This window comes from Paramisgurnus dabryanus, chromosome 4, assembly GCF_030506205.2.
Source record: "Paramisgurnus dabryanus chromosome 4, PD_genome_1.1, whole genome shotgun sequence".
NCBI lineage: Eukaryota > Metazoa > Chordata > Actinopteri > Cypriniformes > Cobitidae > Paramisgurnus > Paramisgurnus dabryanus.
In genome coordinates this window covers 1,467,572-1,492,363 of record NC_133340.1, presented here as the reverse complement: position 1 = coordinate 1,492,363, position 24,792 = coordinate 1,467,572, and the positions used below count along the sequence as shown (strand labels likewise).

The window sequence follows — 24,792 nt, the reverse complement described above, 5'->3', positions numbered from 1 at the left end:
ATTGTAAAGGTGTGAGATGAAGCACAAACACGCGAAAATTCTCAGGGCAGCCGCATGTGTCGAAATTTCAGTCAAAACCATTCTATTTCATCATAAACAATCTGAAAACAGGGCTTTAAGTCTAAAATACCGAACTTGTCCTTTAAACTAGTCAATCAAGCTATGCTTAACAGTCGCAATCGATTTTGCTTCCGTGTTGTGACGTTTTTTCGTATTTTACATGAGGAAAATAGCAGGCGTGGCTTGTTTCTTCCACTGTGAATTGATTGGATATAGAAAAGTAGGTGTTACATTCAGAAATAAAACTCGAGACATCTAGCTGAAAAAATAAAACCATGACATCTAGCTGACAGTAATCAGAGAATGATCGCCACAAGGGTGGTAGGTGGTACATCTTCAGATTTTGATTAAAGTTTATGAGGGCACAGGAATTAAAAAACTGACTTACACGGATTAATTGCTGTAATAAACACTGCAAAATATTACATAAAAAATAAGATTTATTTTTAACTTAGATTAATTAATACATGCCTTTTTTTGCAAAAAAAAAAAAAAAAAAATCTTTTTCTTTAAATAACAGCTGAACAAAACGTCAAATAGAAATAACAAATTGCATGGACAAGCAAAAAAGTAAAAAATAGACAGGCAAAAATAAAAACCCTTCAAAAAAAGACATTGAAGGACAGAGATGTATGCAGGAGGCTAAAAGCATTGATCAGCCCTGCTAGCAAAGATGCTAAATACAGCCAGCATCGATACAGACAATTACACCAGAGACGCGGTGGTCAAAAACAGCACTTTCCCTCACAACAGATCAATCCCTCTCTCTACTTTCAGCAGTTTATTTAACTATTAGCCGCCATTATGGCCACAAATATTGCATTAGACAGCATAAAACCCGGTTATATTTAGCAAATGCATTAACGTATGCTTACCGTCTTTGGGTGAGTCGGTGGATTTGGAGGCAGGCATGATTTTTCCCGGCGGCGTCCGGTCATGACACACCTGATGCAGGAAGTTGATGGATTTACCGATTAGCAATACCTGAAATGGTGAGAGGAAACGCAATTAGTTAAATTAGGAATACACAAATACATTTTATTAAATACTTTTTTAATTCTGTTTTGTTGCATTTTAAATAGTTAACTCAAGCAGTTTAGCAATGTTTTAGCAATGCAAAGTTCATAGGTTTCATTCCATTGAATTGAAGTTGCATTGAATAAAAACGCCTTCCAAATGCATAAATGTCATTTCGAACCTATCATTGCATAGAAGAAAATGAATAAGATTTGATTTACGATGACATTAAAGGGGACATTTCACAAAACTTTTTTAAGATGTCAAATAATTATTTGGTGTCCCCAGAGTACATATGTGTAGTTTTAGCTCAAAATACCATATAAATAATTTATTATAACATGTTAAAATTGACGCTTTGTAGGTGTGAGCAAAATGTGCCGTTTTTGGGTGTGTCCTTTTAAATGCAAATGAGCTGCACTAAATGGCAGTGCCGTGGTTGGATAGTGCAGATTAAGGGGCGGTATTATCCACTTCTGACATCACAAGGAAAGAAAAATTTAAATGAGCTATTTTTTCACAAGCTTGCAGAGAATGGTTAACCAAAACTAAGTTACTGGGTTGATCTTTTTCACATTTTCTAGGTTGATAGAAGCACTGGTGACCAAATTATAGCACTTAAACATGGAAAAAGTCAGATTTTCATGATATGTCCCCTTTAAAACATATTCACATATGTCATAAATACAAAAATGATAAGAACTGTCAGTCATTTACAATAGTTTTTAATACACATACTTTATTTATTTTATTTTGTATTGACTTTATATTTGTCGTTTATGTCATTGTGTTGCAAATCTTAGGGGTCATTGCTGGGTCGATAACTTTATTTTTGACATTCAAACCAATGTAAATGTACACTGTTACTAATTCCTTGTTGCACTTAAATTTGTAAGTTTAATCAACTTGAATATACAATTTATTTCAACATTCCTGACTAGTGAGGAGTTGCTATAAATTATAAAAATAAGGTTAAATTAGCTTAAGTAATTCAACTTTATTTTTATAATTTATAGCAACTTCTCATTAGTCAAGAAAGTTGAAATAAATTCTAAATTTCAAATTAATTAAACTCAAAAATGTAAGTAAAATGAAAAAAGTAATGATATGAGTGCTGTACCTTTCTGGCCTGGTCCATGGTGAAGAAGGATGGGATCATACTCTTCCTCAAAGAGTACTTATCGTGCCAGAGTCTGTCCGTCTTCACCGTCGGATCTGAGGCTACAAAGAACTGAACACGTACATGTTGTTAGTCAGATGCAGTAATAAATCAACAATAAAAACAAAATTATTTTGTGTCATTCTTGCATCACTAGCATTACTAAACCACACTGCAAAAATGACTCCAGGATTCAGATAAAATCCCTTCTGCCATTCGCTAGATAAACAAATAGTCCTTCCTCCAAACTATGCTATTGGTTAAGCTAAAGCTGCTGAGCATTTAATACAAATTAAAAGTCCAGTGTGGGTTCAGTGGCGAATGGCAACCAACAGCTCACCCTTCAATTTCGAAACGCAAAGAGAAGCTACCATAGCCACCACAGGACAAACATCTTGTCGTCTGATGCAACATAGTGATGAAACGCGCTCTGTAAAACAGTTTGTCCGTTTACGGCGACTTGCATGTAAAGACACCGCGGTGTATGTAGATAAAAACGTCTCATTATTCTAAAATAATAAAAACAATACAGTTCATTATGTAAAGTCTTTATACACCACTGCTAATATAGTTATGTATATTATATTGCATTTCTGTCAAGAGATCCCTCTAAAAGTCCTACATTGCACCTTTAAAGGGATAGTTCGTCCAAAAATGATATTAAACCCATAATTTACTCACCCCCAAGCTGTCCGAGTTGCATATGTCCATCGTTTTTCAGACAAACACATTTTCGGATATTTTAGAAAATGTTTTAGATCTTTCAGTTGATTAAATGTAATGTTACGGGGTCCACGACCTTCAAGTCCAAAAAAAGTGCGTCCATCCTTCACAAAATAAATCCAAACGGCTCCAGGATGATAAACAAAGGTCTTCTGAGGGTAATCCGTGCGGTGTTGTAATATCCATATTTAAAACTTTATTAACGAAAATAACTACCTTCCGGTAGCGCCGCCATCTTAGACTCCTCTGTATTCAGGAGAGAGTATTAGCGTAGTGTACGCACTTTTCTTAGTGACGTATGACAAATTCGGAGGGCGGGGGCACAGAGCAGCAGCAGAGTAGCCTCCGTAGGCTGCGTAAGCTCTCATCCTGAATGTGGACGCGACTAAGATGGTTTTAAATATGGATATTTCTACAACAACACAGCGCAGATTACCCTCAGAAGACCTTTGTTTATCATCCTGTAGATGTCTGGATTTAATTTGTGAAGGATGGACGCACTTTTTTTGGACTTGAAGGTCGTGGACCCCGTAACATTACATTTAATCAACTGAAAGATCTAAAACATTTTCTAAAATATCCGAAAATGTGTCTGTCTGAAAAACGATGGACATATGCAACTCGGACAGCTTGGGGGTGAGTAAATCATGGGTTTAATATCATTTTTGGCCGAACTATCCCTTTAACATACAAATTACTTATAGTTGCATAAGCAAACAGAGAATTAAATAAAAAAACACTTTACCATTAACATTGTGATTAGTGTTTAAAGTAAGAAAGTTGCAAGCTGACCTATGTTATAACTAGTCAAGTGTTATTCGAATACACTTGAATGACCTTTCTGTTGTAATTACACAGATGGTGAAATAAGGCAGACGCAGAGTACATCAGTACCGCAATCTATTAAAACAACAATTGCTGAAAATTGCTAAACGACAAACTCGTGAACCTGTGGCTAAGGAGAAGAGCGTTGATGGTTAAATTACCGATATAAGCTTCTCTCCCCGTCACCTCCACGCCCTCAACTCTGCTTACGCAGTAAAAAAAGCCAGTTAGACTAAAGATTAAAACCCGCGATTACAGGGGAGAGAGTCTGATTGGAGTCCAATTCGCATGGTAAGATAGGCGTCGATTGGGTGATAACTCTTCCACGCCCAAGACTTCAGATGAGCGGGCACAGGCTAAGTAAAGAAAGATTCATTGACTCTATTTGGAATTGTTGGAGAAGGACAAGGAGAAGTAGATGGAGTGGTAGTGGGAGAGAAAGACGAAGAGGAAGTGCCCATTAACGCACCCTCGTTCGTCCTCATCTGGGTGTCTGTGTGCAGGAGACTGTAGAAATGTATTTCAGGGACATAAAATAAAATATAAGAGAATGCTGACCTGGGATCTGCCTGAATTGTATATATATATATAAAATTGTATAAAATTGGGGCTGCGCAGTTTTTATACGTTCACATTAAAAGACAAAAGAAATGCACTACAAAAGTAGTCCAATTACACGCTCTCTTTTGAACTTAGTAGTCAAATTAAAAACAATGCATTGTCCTAAAATTTTACATTATATAATTATGAAAATAGATATATCCCGCACTAATTTATTTACGGCACACTAAAATAAAGGCAGCAGCAGTATTTGGTTATGCAGTGTAGACTCTTAAGTAACCCCCAAAATGAAGTTAGCGCTGTAAGATCGTTTAAATCTCTTAAGTCTTGACAGGGAAAGTTCGGGAAGGGTATATCTGGAATGACTTTGCAAAGACAGCAGCGTGTAAGTGTGACAGTGCTGACCTCATGGTACGTATCCTCCAGCTCTCCGTCGTATATCCAGCGATACAGGAAGTTAAGAATAGGGTGGGACACCAGACCGAGGATGTGCTGGATCAACGCCCTCATGTGAGGGTCACCCGTCTTGCCGTACGCGTGTACGGCCGAAGCCAACTCTCCTCCTTTACGACCTGGTAGACAGGGACATGGGTGAGACAGAAACAAATCTTTGAGCTAAATGCAGCTATTTGACTGGGAAATCTGATGGGGATTTAGGGCTTCACACTAGAAAGCCTTCGGGATGTGCTGGTTCGTAAAATAAAGCTTTCAGGGACAAATTACTTTTTGAGTTACAGAATTGTACGATTTAGATGATACTAAACCAATACCATGCAAGGGCAGCTATTTGTTTGCCTATGCAGATCATTTTTTAGGTTTAATATACTTAAAAATTACAACTATTATATTTATAAATTATAAAAATAACTTAAGCTAATTTAACTTAATTTTTATAATTTATAGCAACTCCTTACTAGTAAAGAAAATTTTAAGTTGAATAAACTTGTTAGTAATTTAAGTATTTTTTACAGTGTATGTTTGAGATTTTATACAGGTAAGGATGCAGTCTTAAAAGGGACCTGCCTATGTAGAGAGTAGCCAGCAAGACAGGGCGCTAAGTTTTGGAGTTGCTGACACCAAAAAAGTTTGCATCTGTCGCTAATGGCAACCAAAACAGTGTTTCAAGTTCATTGTTGCTGCAAATTCCCATTATTTGTCGAATCAGCCTGTTTGGCATCGATCCGGAGTCCCTGTTTTTCTCATCTAACCTTGGCAGTAGTCCACGAGGGCCGCCAGCGTTTTCAGTCGAACTTTGGGGTCGTAGGTCCACACCAGCAGCCTTCTCAGAGTCAAGCTGCTGTCCATGCTATCGCTTACGCCCTGATCATCCTCGACCTGAAGCTAAAAACACATAAAGACCCTTATGATAGTAAATAACTGCTCAGGATCAAACACGCACATCCTCGGATGAGGCACGCTCACCTGTGCATGCAGCACAGACAGCAGTCTGTAATATTCCTTCAGCTCTTGATGCAAAGCAGCACAAAAACTCTGAGGACAAAGAAAGAAGAGAGACAAACAATTTTTTTAATTTGCGTGAAATTTAAATATGTATTTATATATATACACAGACAAGGGGTGTAAAAATACATATTGTGCGATTCTGCTTGCTATGCTTCGCAATAAATTACGGTAAAATTACTCTACATTCAAAAGCCAGAGGGCGCTCTCGTGCAGAGACCCAAATTTTTTAAATTTTTGACAAGGTATTTGTTCAAGAGTTAAGTTTTGCCACCAGCCAGACCGATAAACAAACATAGACCGGAAGTTAACTTTGTACCAGTAACTTTGGGTCCATGTACAGTGCTCATGATGCAATTTTCATCATCAGAATAGTCACGCATAACGTACTGGATTTTTTAAACCCTGCGAACATTGTATGCGCAGGTCCTGCATGCGCCTAGAGAAGCATGTAGTATGTAGCCCAGGAGATGCATTGCATTTTGTTGCATTGCGCATGTGTTGAACGTCTATTTACAACGGGGCTCGAAATTGCCACAGTTTTAGTCGCATATGCTCCTGATATTTAATTGCCGTGACCTCAAAATATATTTGGGAGCATTTGTGCGAATGCAAATGATTTGTTGTGGTGCAACCTGTTTTAATTTCTTTACGAAACGTTCGCAACTTTGCATGTACTGTGAAATAATAAGCAAACGTCTCATAGAGACCAATGAAACTTTACACGGATGACTCCATTTTGTGCGGTTTTTAGCATCCGAGGACACAAATACATAAAGTTTATATTCAAAGATGCTGTCAGAGTTCACGCAGATTTTCTTGTTTCACTGAAAAATGCGATCGTCAAATACAAACTGACAACCCATCAAAAGTCATAGTTAAACGTAATAAATGACTACTTTATAGTAAAATCTAATTTTAAAATAATACAAATATTGATTTTCAATTATTTACATTTCTTAAGTAATACATTCAAACTCAAAAAAAAAAAAAAAATATGCAGCACAAAAAATACAATTTTTGATGAAAATTGATTCGTTTTTTTTTTATTTGATTATTTTAGAAAAGATAAATTATTACATGTTATGAATAGTTTATTAAACATGCTATTTGATTAAAGAAAATGAAAAGAATCCAGAAAAATTTATACAGAAAAAATGGGATTTAAAAATAAAAAACTGAATTTAAAATAAATAATTAAAAATAAATGATATTTATAGGGCCCCATGAATCTACATGTTTTAAGCATATTTTAAGCATAGAAATCGGCCAAGCACAAGTCAAGTGTGTGGCAAATATTTAAAGATCAGGTTTGATTCAAACTTTTAAAATTCAGAATGATGAAGTTGTTGTGCTCCTATAATTTTCAATGTATGCTCCTAAATTTTTTGCTGGTGCTCCTAACTTTTAAATTTAGGAGCGCCAGTGCTACCTGCTAAAAAGTAAATTTTGAGCGCTGTTACACCAACGAGTCAAATAAACTATACTTTGCAAAGCTGTGCGTTCGGCCAGTTAAAGTATACGTAAAAACACATCCTATATTTAGAGCTTAAGATTGCATGTGAATTGTTTACAGATACAGTACAAGCCCCCACCTGTCCAACCAGGCCAAACGCTCGGTCCAGGCTGTGTGAATCTGTGTATTTTCTGATTTTATTGTGAAGCCAGCCGAGTTCAGACAGTCTGCTGCTAGTATCTCTCAGAGACTTACAAAGCGGCACCTATAAAAAAAACAGAGCAATAAACAATTTGCTTATTAACTACATATAGAACATGTAAAAGCTATTGATACTGACTGATGCGAAGGGCAAATATTTAGTTAAAACCAGATCATCCTGAAAGCGTTACTTATTTGTGACCCAACCCAGCTTCAGTATTGTTTGTGTGATTTACTGTTACATAATATTATCCTCCGTAATGTAAAGAACATTCTTTAAAAATATAACCTTGGGTAAGGTCATGTAAAAGATTGAAATCAATGATTAAAATCAAATGTTGATACTTCAAATTGCATAATAAAATTACAATGAGCCTGGATTTCACATTTTGGCTCTTCATGGGCTACATCAATCCTTTTTAACACTAAAACTCTTTTACAGTGTTGAACAAATGCCTATTGAAGCTGTTTAATGAAATGTTCACTTGTAAAGGTCACACAGATTCCTTTAAAGCAAACCGTTACGAAACAGACAACCAGTTCTTTCACATTTCTTTCGAACACATAAAAAAAAGAGACAGACAGCTACTTCACATCCCATGCTCTGCAAATCCTGTGCTCGCCCGATTTCTGTTTTTCAGTAATGAAAAATATGATATTAATAAATACAATAATAGAACAATTATCTGTAGAGTTTCTGGATAAGTTAAGTGTTTTGGAATACGCAGCTTTGTTCAATGTGTTGTTGTATGTTCCACTTAAACAGGAAGTTACTGGGTTGTACATACTGGGTGGTTCCTTCATTTTTTATAATAGACAATAGTATTTCGTTTACATCATGAACTGGAATCTGATGTGAAGCTGAAGTGCAGAATGATGTCATAAAAATCGTTGATTGGCAGACGTATTGGTGGAATTGAGAGACTTAAGTTTTGATCTACCTTTTAAATGTTAATTCATACTATTTTATAGATAGCTCCCTTAATATTACCCTGTAGTCAAGAATTGTATAATTCAAAATGCATTTTGAACATCATAATAGCATATATAAAAGTTTTGCCTATCACAGTGATTTTTTTAATGCTTTAAAACAGCTTCAAAGTAACTCTACACCCATGCCTCATTTAGTATTCTCGGATCTTTAAATGAAAAGTTTGGTTCCAAAACGTGATAAACGACATTTAAAAAAATAGTTACCACCAAAATCAGTATTGTATCTGGTCAGTATTAAAAAGTAAATTCTTAATTTTATGCAAAATCCAATGCAATAAATCCACCCAACAAATCACAGCGCAACATTCCTCGCATTGTAAACAATGGTGGCGCTTTGAATACACACAGAATCCTAGTTTTCCTCATCTACTTTGTACTTCGTGATCCACAAACAAACAAAAATAAAATAATTTTTTTTGTAATTGACAAACCTGTGGTGGTTTCTGTGGCGGGGAAGAAACGTAAGCCATCAAAATCAAATAATTTACGTGAGAGCCACTTGGGCAAGGGAAAAAATGCCGGCTGTTGCTTGTTCTCCCGACAGCATCAAGCTTCTGTCATGCTAACACATTGACCCCAGTGGATCTTATGAAAAACTTTCCATTATTTTATTCATTTACAACTGATCGCTGTCAATAAAGTTCAGCGATGACGTCCCAAGGATGACAGCAGCAATGACAGTGTTCTTAATATGACAAAGTAAATGTTTTGATTAATGCCATTAATGTTTTTTTTTTTTAATCAGTGGATACCAACTAAATTAATATAACATGGCAAAGATAAATGCACATTTATATATTGATTCAATACATTTATTGCATTTTTTGCGGAAAAAAATTATCCGTTTTTATAATAAATATTTGAAAATCAAATTATGGATTTTTTTTATGGATTTTACCCAAATTGATTTATTGCGTTTTGGAACCAAATTCTTTAAATATGTTAATTAGTCTCTACTCACCTCTACTCAATCGCACAGATATAAATATGCAAATTAGTCCCCGCATCCACTTTTTCGCACCACCTCGGATCATAGATATATATCTAAATGGTGAGATGTCAAAATTATCTTTATTGAAAAACAAAATTGCCTAATGCTGTATCCCACTAGGGAAAAAATACAGACGTATTATTAAAACTCAATATACCGCCCAACCCTACCTAATACTGACACATATTCATAATAAAGACCAAAAACATTATTCTGATGAAATGAAGGAAGATATTTTGAGAATTTTTTGTAACCAAACCGATCATGAGCCCATTTAATTTGATAGTAGAAAAAATTATATTTTACTTTTTTTTTTAGAAATTTATACAGGTTTGCAACAACGTGAGCGCAAATAAAGACAGAATTTCAATTTTGTGTGAACTATCCCTTTAAGACCAGTCCTTTTTGGGTCTTACCGGCATCAGATTGATGAAAGGATTCAGTTGTAAAGAACATAATTTTTGTACTTTATTTATTCTGGTTTAATAAAAAAAACCATTGTTTTTAGCTTTCCAAAATATTTGAGGTTTGTAACAACATGAGAGTGAGTAAATGATGACAGAATTTTCATTTTTGGGTGAACTATCCCTTTAATGGATAACCTAGAAACTAAATGATAATGTCAGGCCTCTCTAAATATCTTTGTACCTTTATAAGAGGCACATCGTCCTTTTCCAAACAAATGGATCCAGCACTTGAACAGTGTCACTTAAAAAAGGACACCTGATCGATGATCTCTGATTCACGGTCAACGTCTTCCGGGAATTGGAAAATAAAGGCCTGAGAGCCGTGAAGATCAAATGGATTCGTGTGGGCTTTGTGAGTTGTAGCCAGACAGAAGCAGCTGATGGTAAAATCAATGCTTTTACGTTTTTCATAATGCACTTTCTGAAGTGACTACAGGTGGCCCTTACTTAACATGTTCTTGTTTAATGAGAACTCACCGTTATTACACATTACAAGCACTATTATGAGAAATGCTGTACAAGAATATTCTGTTCTTAATAACGTCAAAGTATCTCAGTGGGACTTCATTCTAACATTTGGATTGAATGCGCTGAACTGGGAAAGTAAAAAAATGTTGCAGAATGTAAAACGGTAAGAAACGTATAAAACCTTATATAAAAAATGCATTACAAGTCATTAATGATTGAGTGTTTTGATTTGCTATTCATTATGATCAAAATAAACTTTACGAGACTTGTGAAAAAAGTCAGTTTGTTTTTAAGACCTGCTATAAAAGAACAAGCAAATTTGACAAATCTCTAAGTAGATATGACAGGCATGTGTGCTTGTATGCACCAAGCGTGCTGCACAAGCCCTGAAAAGTGAAGCCAAAACATCTCGATCGCCCCCCCCCCCAGTGACTGGTCCCAGTATAGGTCATAAACCCCGCCTCCCCCATGTTATTCAATGGGACTTGAGACCAACTTAACAATTTAATTACACTTTAATTATCTTCTTTCCGAAGCTGGTTTCTGTCATTTACTGTAGTTTTTATCATGCTGATGTAAATTCAAGTGTTTGTTTTTAAAATAAGTTTGTTTTTTAGTTAGTTATCTAATGCTATAAAACAGTGGTGTCATGTCTTGATTGACAGCTGTGATATGCACATTCTGCGAGACGGGGCCTTGATTTCGCGGCTTTACTTCCTGCTCACTACTGCGCAGGACTGGTCCCAAAATCGCTACTGCGAAGACTCAAGACCCAAGATGTCAGCGCCGTATCGGGACACTGGCGGCTTCACTTTTCACCAATGGAAGAGAGCGAACGGGTGTCGTCCATCTTTTTTACGTCTAACCAACGGCTCGGTCCACAGCTCACCCCTCCCTTTTGAAACGCATACAGAAGCTACGGTAGCCCCCACAGGACAAACATGCCATCTTCTAAAAAAAAACCTAGTGACAAAACTCGCACTATAGAACCGTTTTTCCATTTAGGGCTAATGTAGAAACATGTAAAGGGAAACTGTAGTGTATGTAGATAAAAATAGCTTATTCTAAGGTAATAAATCATTACAGTTCATTTTGTATGGTCTTTATAAACCACTGATAATATAGTTACAGTGTTTCCTCTAGGATTTTTTTCAGCTGTGGCGGCAGGGGGCGCCCATGATGATTATAAATGTAAAAAAAAAATTAATGTAGAATATAGGCTACAGTAAACTAACATGTATTTTTTTTATAATTTTCACGCTGTCATTTACTTTTCCTTATATTTATAGCATATTGCTTTTCTATGTTTGATCTAAACTGTATTTTCTTAAAAAAACGTTACACAGCTACGTACGTAGTTCGGATATTTCATTGTAGTTTTAATGTAGTGTGCATTGCAAGTTCGTCCTCGTGTTTAGCGTACAGAGCTGTTACAAAGTCATGCAGTCCTGTTTGATAATCCGCACCGCTGTGATTGACAGAACAACCGACCAGTTATCCGACATCAGCAGCAATTTTATTTCACACCCGTACCATTTGACATAAAGACTGTGACCCCGAGCCGGTCACACCGCAAATCGCGCAGTTAAATATAAACCTTTAACGGTCTTCAGACAGATCTTAAACACAATTAAGCACGAGTCATTTAAAAACGAGTCGAATTTTGGTCTTGGATGTTAGACCCGCATTTAATCTTGTCTATTGAGTCCCGACCTGCATCTACAACACAAATGACACGCAAATAGCCTATTACACCCGTTAGATCAAATATTATGCGGTTCACCCGCGGGTACCCCGACCCTGCTGTTTCGTCTGAAAACAGATAAAAAGTCTCACCGTCTGCCTCAAGTTTCTATTACCAACGTTCTTCTCTTCCACGGGAATAATGTAAGTTTCCTTACAAACAGATTCGACTATTAATCTCTTGCAGTCGCATATAAGTAGTATTCAGTATTTAGCCTTTTGTTTTTGGACAAATATCTTATTTAATGTGAAACTTGGTGAGTGTCGATCTAAAGCACAGACGATTGACTGACAGCTGAGCGGTTAGCAGCGCGCTGCGCCTTCATAAATAACTAATGGCTGAGTACAGTGATTCCAAATAAATGTCCAAAAAACTCGTAATATGTTAAATCAAAAGTTTAATAATGTCTTTTCTCGCAGCCCTGCGCTGTGTTGGTGTAGATATGCGCCGGTGAACATCATATGCGTGATGACCTTGCAGCTTAAATTACCCTAAATTTATAGTCATAAAGATAAAAGTAAAACAACATTCGCAACTTCAAATGATGTATTTTTATTTGTGTAAACTCACAATAAGGAGAAAACCTTGTGCTTATTTATAATAATTAAAAACATGACGTGCTTTCTGCTGGTTTGGTTTTAGAGCGCGTCACAAAAAAAGAACAGAAACTCAAATACTTTTTTATTCGTTTTGTCAATTTAATAATTATTTAAGTGCAACATATTTCGTATAGGCTTATTTATTTTATTTTTATTTCTCAAAACAGAAACGTAGCTTAATAATCCTCTGTTGATTTAAATCTATTTGTGCATGAAACTAAACCCATGGAGGAAATTATGATATTTTAGGAGATTTATTTATAAATGAGTGAACAACGCAAATCCAGAAAGGAATTTATTTCAAGACAGCCAGTCTCGCAGTAGCTTTTTTGCGAGCTCCCGCTGTGGGTTTTGTCTAGAAGGGATACAGCAAATGCCGAAAAGTTACGGATTAGATTTGGAGGTAGGATTATTAGGATGAAACAGCGGTTCTGGCTAAATTAGATACAAATACATCCTACAATCGTGTGAAATTTTGTGTTTAGAGTTGGGTTTGGTTAAAGGATTAGGATAAAACAGTGCTCATCCAACGAGATTTCGTTTGCTGTATCCCTTCTATCCACAACCGCAGGCGTGGCGGGGATGTTTTATGAGTGGCGGGCCGCCACGGTTGAATGTATATAGCGGAAACACTGAGTTATGTATATTATATTGCAATTTTGTCAAGAGATCCTTTTAAATGTCCCACATTGCACCTTTAACTAAAAAAGAAAGAATGAAAAGCCAATAAAGAGGTTCTAAATCTTCACCTTTGGATCAATTTTGTAGCTATTCTCCTGGCTGGACATCTTGATGAACTTTCCATCAATCCCTTGGAAAACATAAAGAAGGTCCCGTACCAGAGCAGCTTCTCCGATCTCTGCTGCCCAGAGAAAGAGAAAATAAAGTGAACATTTTAATGAAAGCGCTGTAAAGGTCAAACTCGTATATATGTCGCAAGAGTAAAGGGAAAGGTGCTGTGCGGCCAACTGCTTCGAAATCCCTTTTCAGGCCTCTGAGATGTGTATTAAAGCTTCATTCTCATCGGGGCGAGACGATCTTTACAAGCGCAAAAGAACAAAAATGTTATTTAAAAAACGCCATCCTAAAATTTATTGTAAAACATGAAGTACAAGGAGTAGGTTTCCTTTTTTGTACTACGCAAAACCCATGTCATTTACTTACGATAAATGTATTTTGTACAGTAAAATCTAAAGATCTCTCAGCACACATTTAGTCACTTATTGTACAAATACGTGAAAGGCCCACGAGCACAATATTTTTAGGTAGATAATAAGTTATAAACAACCCAGTTTTGAACAGCCTTAGAACATGACCCAAAATTAGAAATAAAATCCAAACATCATTCTTTCCCAGCTTCATTGAAACTCGGCTACCAACGTTATCAAGTTTTTAGGGTTTTAGTTTTGTATGAGCTATACTCGTAAACTCACCGCTGCCGTCTCCATCCCTCCTTGGCTTTTGTGGGGGTTTGGGAGCGGGGCAGGCAGAGGGCCCGCTAGGTGGGCGAGGGGCACCAGCTGTCCCAGAAGGCGAACTTGAGACTGGGAGAGTCCAGGCCAGACGAGACCCTCTTATGGACTCGCCGACTACCTGTGAACCAGGTCTAAAAAAAAAAAAACACACATACAGAAAGTTATTAAATTTCCTATAAATGAAAAGTTTGGTTCCAAAACGTGCTAAATGCCTTTTTTTTATGAGTTACCGCCAAAATCAGTATTGTATCACGTCAGTATTAAAAAGGAAATTCTTAATTTTACACAAAATCCAATATCCGCCCTGTTATTCTGTCATCTTTTCTCCCTTTTTCCCCCAAAACGTGATAAACGCCACTCCTCCTTCTCTGCAGAATGCAACAAATCCACTCAGCCAATCACAGCACACCATTCCACGCATTTTAAACAACAATGGCAGCACATTTAATACACACGAAATCCTAGTTTTCCTCATCTACTTTGTACTTCGTGATCAACAAACACGCGGGAGACGGAAAATACCGGCTGTTGCTTTTTCTCCCGACAGCATCAAGCTTCTGTCATGCTAACACCTTGACACCAGGGGATCTTATAAAAAATTCCAATATTTTACTCGAAGCCAACGAAAATCGAGTAGGACTAAAACATTTTACAGCTGATCGCTGTCAAAAAGGTTCAACAACGTCCAAAGTATAACAGCAGCAATGACAGTGATCTTAATATGACAAAGTAAGTGTTTTGATTAATCCCATTAATGTTTATTTTTTATCAGTGTATATCACTAGTCAACTAAATGAATATAACATGGCAAAGATGAATGAACATTTATATATTGATTCAATAGATCTATAGAATTTATCAGGAAAATATAATCAGTTTTTATAATAAATCTTTGAAAATCAAATTATGAATTTGAATTTTTTTTATGTTATTATAACCTAAAGATGGTATGTGAAAGTTTGTAACAGAAAATAGTGGTTTTCATCTTGTCACTTTCTTGGTTTAGAAAACACGTTTTTACCCAAATTAGTCAAAATGGATTTATTGCTTTTGGAACCAAACTCTTCAAATTTATGATACCTTTGCTTACATCAGCAAAACTGCATGAAGGTCTGTTGTAGGTTAAGAAGTTTGAGAAAATCCTCTTTTACTGTACATTACCACTTTACCTGCTATGTTATTCAGACGAAAGCTTGATAGCCATTATCAATGCCTGTGGGAGATCACTAATGACCTTGTAATGGTGAGTTTTATAAGCAAATAATGACATTGAGGTCGAGACACTTTAATGAGGCTGTTTGTTCAACAGATTTACTGTGAAATGGATCCAGCAATCAATTAATTCACGGCTTTGACTACATGGCCATATTTAAAACATCTTAAGTGCTGCAGGTGCTAGATATGGCATTAATAATAGATGGGTAATGCAGGAGGCCAATTAAATATGCCAGAAAAACAGTAATATCACAAAACACATATAAAAAAAATACATGAATAAAACTGAAAGCAAGACTCTCAAAGCAAGCTTAACAAGTATTTTTTTTTAACATATTTTAAGGATAAACTAAAAATGTTCATAGTTGACTATGTTTCATCTAAATAAAGAAAATTACTAAGAAAACTTTATTTATATATATCTAAAGAAACTGTGAGTGGAGCTTGATCTGGGTGGTTTTAGCTGGTTAACAAATCAATAGAGGCCATGCGCAAATCTATATTTAATATATCTATATTATATTATAGTCCCTAAATAAATATGGCTTAAATCCTTTGGTGCTTTCATAGGGATAGTTGCTCAAAATATCTTTCTTTGTGTTTAGCAGAACACAGAAATTAATACAGGTCTTTAGTAAATGATGACAGAATTTTAATTTTCAAGTTTTTTTGTGATTGTTGCGGGCAAAAATCCTTGATCTTGCGGCACGTTTTCTAAAATGCGATGGAATCTGTGGGATATTTATGCAATTTTATGCAATGAAATTGCAGGAGCTTGCCAAAATTGCGGGAACTTGCAAAAGCGGCATGAACTTGCAAAAACTGTTTGCAGCTTTCATTGATGCTCACATAGCGTAATTACGTCACTTCCTAATATTCCCATGACAACAGGGGACATGGCTGCATGTGTAAAGTAAATGCATATTTTCAACTTTCTGCTAAGATATGAGTTTTTGCATGTATCTTTGCGCTCACAGTGAACTTACAAAATAAGTTCTCCGGTCACAAAAAGTCATGTGGGAACTGCTCGGAACTAAGTGCTTAGCGTCAAATTTCTACATTTTTTCGCTGACGAAAGCAGAGTCTTGGAGAGCCGCTTCGCCATGGTTTTAGTGTTTTGGAGGGGGTCTGAAACGACAGGAGGGGGTTGGTCGCCCAGATTTACTTCCCCCTGTCTGCATTTCCCCCAGACATACGTTCGTCTCCCACACAAAAACAGAATTTTATTCAAAATATGTAAAATTCCGCAAAATTCTGCGTTAACACTAGATTCCGTGTTAATTTGCCAATTCCGCAATGTCTGTGATCGCGGAAATTATAGGGCCCTACATTGAATCATGCTATCGCATAATCGCGTTTTTCTTGAGGGACTGATTTTTGGGTGAACTATCCCTTTATTTGAAATATACGTCTTCATTTATATGTTGTTTTAGGATCCAATCTGCAAAAATTGTGTCTAATAATCGTGTAAAAATCGAGACAATAAAGTGTCAACTTATTTGGGAAACAGTTTTGGACAGTATTCTAACTAAATTTTACCTATAAATAGACATTGATCTTTAAATGTGATGGAGATGTTATTAAGGTACCCACTCTAAGCCAAATGTCAAATTCCCTGACTTTCACTGACTAAAAAGCTGAATTTTCATGACCAATTTTGTGAGAAGCCGTGAGCCTGATAATGTAGTTATAAGAAATTTGCTTAAAATGCATGACATGAACAAACAATGCCAATAAATGGCTGTTTAGATTGTAGTTAACTTGAAATCACTAAAAGCTTGGACCCGGAATTGGCATTCCTTATGTCACAACTTAACAAACTTAACTACAATTTAAAGCGATAAACAAAATCCCTGATGTTTCATGACATGGTAAAAATCCCTAACTTTCAATGTCTGGAATAGACTTTTTGAAATTCCATGATATTCCAGAAATTCCATGACCCGTGGGACCCCAGAGTTATACTTACAAAGGGTAAACACTGTAATATCTTAAACCCAAATATAAAATCAACCAGTTGTTTATATTACTGTCACTCACCCGGTAAGCAGAGATGGAGGTGTCGGGCCTGGCCCGTTGATGGAGAACACTCCCATACTGCTGATCCCGCTGGTGGCCATACTGGAGTTATGTGCTGCTGCAGAGCGCTCAGGGTAACTAAGTGGGAGGCTCTGAGGACGGGCGTAGTAGAACGGTGTGGAGTGGACATCGCGCGGCAAAGCCTGAGCGAATAGAGCTCCATAACTACCTGCCTGTAGGGAGAAATGAGGATTTGACCTCTAGGCATATTCTGCAAAGCAGTCGTCTATTAAGTTGGTAACGTTATTCAAACAAACAAACTTCTTTTTTTGTTTAATTTAAAATTACTGGATAACTTGAAGCCATGTTTAATTACCCAAAAATGAAAAGTCTGACATTATTTTCTCACCCTCATGTTGTTACAAACCTGTATACATTTCTTTGTACTGATGAACAAAGAAATAAGATATATTGAGGAATGTTTGTAACCAAACTGATCAGAAGCCTTAGGAGGAGTAAAGAATACTATGGAAGTCAATGGTGCTTCTGATCGGTTTAGTTACAAACATTCCTCATGTTTTTTTCTTTTGTGTTTATCAGAACAAAGAAATTTATACAGGTTTGTAACAACAAAAGAGTAAATAATGTCAGATTTTTATTATTGAGTAAAATATCCTATTAATTTAAATCATTGATGTCATTAATTTAATGTAATATTTATATACATATTTAAAAATTAAATACTAATATTAAATTAAATTAAAGCAGGGTGCTAAACATTAGTTTTTGCTCGAAATTAAAAAATGATTTGAGAAATTATAATTGCTAAGGCAATGACCACATGTATTATAGGATAATTCACCCAAAAATTAAAAATTTGTCATCATTTCTCACCCCTCTTGTTGTTCTTAACCTGTATGAGTTTTTTGTTCTGGTCAACACCAAAGATGTTTTGATAAATATTGATAAACACACAGTTGATGGTACCAATTGACTTCCATAGTATAGGACAAAAACAAATAAAATGGATGTCACCAACTGTGCTTCTTCTGTGCTCAACAGAATAAATAAACTCAAATTGTGAGAAATTATGACAGATTTATTCATTTTTGGGTGAACTTTTCCTTTAAATCCAATGCTGAAGTAAATAATCAGTTGAATTTTTTTATTATATCACTGGAATTTTTTTTAGCTGGAAAAGGCTGAAGAAAATTCCATACGGGCACTCGGCTGGACGGCTTTACTGGGTCCTCACAGAGGCTGAGCAGGAGATACAAGATGGACCATCTATTTTTCAACACGCCCTGTTTATCACAAACATAAATACATCAACATAAATGCATCATGCTTTACATACCATCTAAACTAGTTGTTATGTATTCTTCAGTAGTTAACACAGATATTTAGTAGTTAACTGGTATGATCAGCCGAACACTGACCTGAGTTTGAAGCTTTCTGTGCAACTCAGAGAAAAGAGCAGCGTCTGGCTCTCTTCGCTGTTTCAACACTAAAACAAATAAGAAAATAAACATAAACATATTTGAACAACACTATAATAAATCATTCAGGAATTTTACTATACTTTAACATTGATTTAATTTGTTGACTTAGTTAAAGATACCACAAATTAACAACAACAACAACAATATTACTATTTTACAGGATTTATTGATTCATGTTTAATTATGAATGAACTTGTTCATTGTTAATTCATGTATTTTAACTTGAACTTGTAAACATTAACAAATGTTAAAAACAACATTATTTAATATTAATCAGTGGTGTTAAAATAGTGATCTCTATTTTATTGCATTAACTAATGTTAACCAAAACCTTCATCCGCTGTTATTGACAGTCAATACATTAGATGTTTCAAAGTGCTTAATGCACAGAATGTTAGATAAAGGCCCTCTGAATGTGCATTTGCTCTTGAATAACACACGGGATTCACATTACTCACATTCTTTTTTTATTTTCTCAGACACTAGAAACTCATCCCGTTCAATGGTGGGTGCGTAATTACTCCCAATGACTCGCACGGCGTACTGGAACTGATGGGCCACGTCAGCTAAGAACAATGGCAGAATGTTCACAACAATAGATTCACAAACAAGCATGCACAAGAATCATTTCATAAAAAATCAGAGATAAGTGCAGTTCAAATTAAGTCAACATATTTAAAACAAACATAGACCCACTGTTAATATCAACTTTTTTAATATAATTGTTATCTAAATAAAAGACACTTAATCACTTAACCAACTTCATGAGATGCTTTATAAACAGTACTGGACAAATATATGCTACCGTTGATACCATTGCATATTCATGAATTCTACCTTTGCATCTTTGTAAAAGCATCACTTATATTCTGCATATGTGTTTATGTGTTGAACTATTTAATAAATACAGTGTTTGTTCCATTTCATAAAAAAGTAGCGTTTTAAAAGTTTTTAAGACACAGGTTTCAATCCGACAGTGACAATATACAGAATATACATAACAAGATGAGTCCACCCATCCACACAGTGGCACGTTTTAAGGAAAAAATGGGAAAAGAAATCATGTCTATGACCAATCCCTCCTTTTTCTAGTTATATAAGGACATATTTGGCACAAATTTAGATAAGGTTTCCTACAATATGATTCCAAAACGTTTTTTTCTCATATGGCAATATACTAATAAATTACCAATATACCGGCTAGAGACCTAAAAATACCTTTTATCATATGAGTTTTATCATATATCACCCACTCCTACTATAGATCAAATGTTTTTAAGACAGAGAGAAACCTGTCAAGCATGTCCAAACTTTTGAATGGTAACCTTATAGTCGAAGCATTATAAGCATTATGGGCATTTTGGTACCTAGCCATCAATCATTTAGTCAATAACAGATCTACAGCAAGAACCAAATGGTATCTGATTATATAATGAATGCATTAATGTTTCTAGGAACTAAAAGTGAGGATCATATTCCTTCATGCCTGCCTTCTCTACAGTCAGGTGAATTATTGCACAGATATAACAAAAAGCTTAATGCCCTTATCTGACATTTGTTTTCTAGTGGACACTCTGAGAGGTTATTCTGTGGTCACTGACTTTTCCTAAGCCTCATACGTCAGACAACCTGATAAACGATGGAGGGGGGATAACTAATAACAACACCAGCCTTTAATACCCAATGTTTTTCTAAAAGAGCATTGGTTTGAATGAAACATTATAAGGCCCGGTTGAACCAAGGGCCCGGTGACATATAATTTTAGCGATCCTCTTCCAGTCTACACCATCTCATCAGTGGATACTGACTCTTCATTGCAAAGCATCATATTTCAATGACCATTTACAAGGAAACAAACCAAAATATTACAGCCCAGCACATCATTAAACAACACAATCACGTTTCACCAGCTGTCTGACAGTGATCAGTGAACTAAATAAGATGTGATGTTTCTCATTACCTTCACTCTTGCCCGTTATCTTACAGCACAGACTCTGCAGAAGCACGTTGGGTGATTTCTGATCGAGCGCAGCCATGGTGTACTAATATCTCCTCCCGTGCGATCAAAAGCGGTGTCGGTGGTGCACTATTATCCGCTGTCGCTTTTTCTCCGATGGGTTTTAGCTCCTGGCAACCGAAGCGCCATTTTAACGGAACCCGCCGAAAAGCCGCCACAGTCGGACAGTGAACGGGAAACACAGCAGCGGCACGCAGCGAAAACACACCCGACTGGAAACCGTGTCTTCGGAAAACGTTCCTATCTGTAGTCGTTGATAATAATAGTGTATACAATGAAAATATACGTCTATTTATTTGACTTTATTAATTACAAAAATAGCGTACATAACTAACACCTAAAGCGAGAAAATTCCGGCTTTGATATTGTTTTAAATGCATGAATAGACTCAGGCAGCGCTAGACATTAACACCCGCCAAATGCGGCCAATCCCACTAGCCACATTGGCAGGTTGAATATAACTTTTTTGTAGTTTTCTTAAAAGTTATGCGAAATGATAAACAATGCGCAATGCGAAACTGGGAAACTACAACTCCCATGAGCACTCCAAGCAACCAACGCAACGTCGTACAGTAGCTTTTGGATTTGTTGTGAATGCATGGGACGCAGTCTGAGCTTATACACGCACACTTTGGAAAATATAAAACAATTGCATGGAAGTGATTGAAGATATTTAAAATGTGTTTTTCTAGGGGTTTTCTGTTATCTTTTCAGTTAATCCTCTACACCCCTGCATCACTTTTAAATATATTTATTAGAAGTTAATCTATTTATACCTTACTAGCACGTTTTTCATGCACATAAATATATTATATGATCTATCTATACTGATATTCCTGGTATATACCAGCCAATATAAATTTAGTCTTAATTTGGGTCAATCTGCATTTGAAAGGGTTTAAAATCTAATTTAGCTAAATCAAGTAAATTTACTCTAATTAAAGTCATTTTATGATGCCAACGTCAAGTTTAATCATATAAAATGTATTTTACCAACAAAATTGTGGCCAGTGAAAATGCTGAAACAACTAGCCACTTTGGCTGGTGAGCAAACAGTTAATGTCCTGGTGCCAGGTAGTACAAAACTTCCATAAGAACAAATGAAAAAAACAATGAATTTGACCAATAAAACTGAAGTATTTATTTACTCTTTTTGTAATTTAACAATATTAAACATATTTGCCTTTCAATTTTCCTTATTTTTATTTGTTTATTATATATAATTACTGGAATTACCAGGTTTTTCCACATGATATAATGTACATTTAATGTTCCCTTTTAAATTATGCCTTGAACTACAAAACAATACTACAATACAAAACAGCAAGGAACAAAAGAAAAACAAGTGGAAAAATCATATCCACGAAGAATATGACAAATGCTTCCATTTGTCTTGGTTAAGTGGTCGACCATGTCATCAGCCATACCAGTGTTGCTTGTGGCTGATTGGCAGTAAATGGACTGGGAGTAAACAGAAGGGAGGCTAAAAAAATGCACCGTGAGCGGGTGGGTGTAACACTTCAAAGTGCGCATGCGCTTGTGATGTCACCGGCGCAAGCAGACGGACAGTTACTACACCGAGCAGGAGAGTGAGTACGCCAGTACACCGTAGTACAGCCCGATGGGACGCATGACAAGTGTCCGGTCCCTTATATATTAGAGCAAACCCTTTTTTTTCCCAACCATCACACTGTGTATAGGTAACACCGAAACGTGACATTATGACAGCGATTGGACTTTATATAGTAGGCTATTTCTTTTCAATAGGGGATCATTAAATGCAATCATCGTGTAGGACAGTCAGTTGTCAAGCCTGAAAGAAACAGACAGACAGACGACAGTCATGGATCAGAGAGTTGGCAGAATGATCAGCTAGCGTTTTACATCACAATTTCTTCAAGATCAGAGGAGAAACAGAAGACAGCGCACCTGAAGCAGAATGGATTTCAGCACCATTCGGAGCCTCATCACCAGATACGTGAGTAGCAGCGCTACTGTGGCGGTCGTTCTCGGCAACTTGTTGGTCTGGTTTTCTTCATTTGGCAGGGTTGCAGGCTTAATTGTTTATTCGTTGCTGGTTTTTGCGCAGGATGGAGATGTCTGCTCTGCACCTCGTTGTATATAAATGATTTATCCATTCACAAGACGTTGGCGCATCGCGTTGCGCCTCCGTAAAAGCACGAGCTGTGGAAATAGCACAGTGACCGGCATTTACAGTAACTTGTCGCGTTTTGATAAATTCAAAGTTATTACTGATATTCACTTTGGTTTGATTACAGCGATGAAAGTGATCGAGAGAGACTAATATAATATTTGAATGATTAATGATAGTGACACAACTGGCTCACGGTCGAGAATCACAGATATATCTTATGACAGATGAAATGTCAAAACTGGCCTCAATAAATATAAGGTCGTATTACGCATGCGCGGACAGGTGTGGGTGATTTAAACCGATGCGAAATTTCGTGCAGAAATGCTGTTATTGCTTTTCAACAAAAGCCAGAATTACCTTTAATAAAATTAATCACAATTGTATTAATGTAACAATAGTTTAACTATGGAATTGTAGTGAAACAACAGGAAACATGAATAACTATTGTCATTAACCACAGTTTTACCATTATGCCAGTATGTGTAGCAGCCTATAATTATGGTAATACAGATAGCAATCAATCCGCCAAAAAGACGGGGTTATTTTTCCCAAGAGTATTGTGTGTGTGAGTAACAATGACTTACGTAAAATCTCGTCACATTCCATCAGAAACAATGAAGCGCATTGTTTGGAATTGTGACGGTACGTTGCTTTATTACGTAATCCAGACGTTTATTATGCGCGCGGTCGATAAATTAATGTCATTACTTCACAAATCTCCTTTTAAACCACTTTGGCATGAGTACATACTAAAGCAAATGTACTAAAATCAAAGTTGGCTGTTAAGAAAAAGAGATTTGCTCAGTAATTGAATCCATGAGTTAGGGTTAGAACTTAAAGGAATACAAGTATACCAATAAATTTATTTAAAATAAGTTGTCAAATACAAGGGAGTTTTTTATACTTAAATAATATATAATTCGGCAGTGGGATAGGTTCATGCCCTTCCCTGAGACTGGAAAGAATATTCAGGATCATGGATGGATGAATAATTTGGCTGTTATACTACTGTACAAATCTATAAACAATATAGAGCTAATGGTTTTGCAGTCAAACATTGGATGTTATGTGTGCTTTGAACCTTATGTAGAGTTTATGTGTAAGAACAAGTTCTGAATTGGAATATTTGAAGGAATACAGGATTTGCAATCGGATTTACTGTTTAAATAGTTTTGTCTGATACTTAATATTGCAGTATACATTGTCTATGTTATCACTATAAAGCTAAACTGAAAAAAAATAATTCAATTTACTCAATTTTGTTTAAGTGGTCGACATCAATTTATTTAAGCGACATTTAAACAACAAAAATATTAGAAAAACAAAACAAAAAACTTTGTTTAAATGTAGCTTAAATAAATTGATTGCAACCACTTACCTTAAAAAATTTGAGTAAATTGAATGAATATTTTTTTCAGTGTAAACTACTACATTTTGATTTTTAAAATTGTCACCGGGTTGGTATGAAAAGCCTGTGAATTCTGTCCCCCATCACCGAAGGCCAAATGAATCTGTTATTGTGCTGTCTGTCGCCATAACCAAGCAGACACGCAAACAGATGAGCAAAATCTCTCGCTACGTCTAGACAGTCGGTAGAATACTTGATGAAAAGATGAAGAGGAATATGAGATAAACATGATGAGAGCAATAATATTATCTCATGTCACCTGTCTGTGTGTGAGTT

At 36.0% G+C, this 24,792-nt stretch overlaps 2 protein-coding genes across 8 annotated transcripts in view; one reads left to right on the top strand and one right to left on the bottom strand.

Moving 5' to 3' along the window:
- LOC135785857 (gamma-tubulin complex component 3 homolog) overlaps nucleotides 1-21,131 on the bottom strand; it is a 31,322-nt gene extending 10,191 nt beyond the window's left edge. The window contains exons 1-13 of one of the 2 annotated variants that reach the window (XM_065295449.2): nucleotides 20,897-21,131; nucleotides 19,395-19,502; nucleotides 18,874-18,941; nucleotides 18,655-18,738; nucleotides 17,456-17,667; nucleotides 14,159-14,331; nucleotides 13,475-13,587; nucleotides 7,402-7,527; nucleotides 5,768-5,836; nucleotides 5,554-5,686; nucleotides 4,751-4,917; nucleotides 2,198-2,308; nucleotides 936-1,044 (exon numbers count right to left, since the gene is read on the bottom strand). In XM_065295449.2, coding sequence (XP_065151521.1) covers nucleotides 936-1,044; nucleotides 2,198-2,308; nucleotides 4,751-4,917; nucleotides 5,554-5,686; nucleotides 5,768-5,836; nucleotides 7,402-7,527; nucleotides 13,475-13,587; nucleotides 14,159-14,331; nucleotides 17,456-17,667; nucleotides 18,655-18,738; nucleotides 18,874-18,941; nucleotides 19,395-19,502; nucleotides 20,897-20,972 — 1,549 coding nt within the window. In that variant the 5' untranslated portion in view covers nucleotides 20,973-21,131. The remainder of the gene's footprint in view (nucleotides 1-935; nucleotides 1,045-2,197; nucleotides 2,309-4,750; nucleotides 4,918-5,553; nucleotides 5,687-5,767; nucleotides 5,837-7,401; nucleotides 7,528-13,474; nucleotides 13,588-14,158; nucleotides 14,332-17,455; nucleotides 17,668-18,654; nucleotides 18,739-18,873; nucleotides 18,942-19,394; nucleotides 19,503-20,896) is intronic. The other variant, XM_065295450.2, reaches the window with a different exon arrangement.
- A 1,625-nt stretch (nucleotides 21,132-22,756) lies between these two features.
- LOC135785858 (phospholipid-transporting ATPase IH-like) overlaps nucleotides 22,757-24,792 on the top strand; it is an 81,050-nt gene continuing 79,014 nt past the window's right edge. For all 6 annotated transcript variants that reach the window (XM_065295452.2, XM_065295451.2, XM_065295453.2 and 3 more), the window contains exon 1: nucleotides 22,757-22,931. In XM_065295452.2, the coding sequence (XP_065151524.1) occupies nucleotides 22,893-22,931 (39 nt within the window). In that variant the 5' untranslated portion in view covers nucleotides 22,757-22,892. The remainder of the gene's footprint in view (nucleotides 22,932-24,792) is intronic.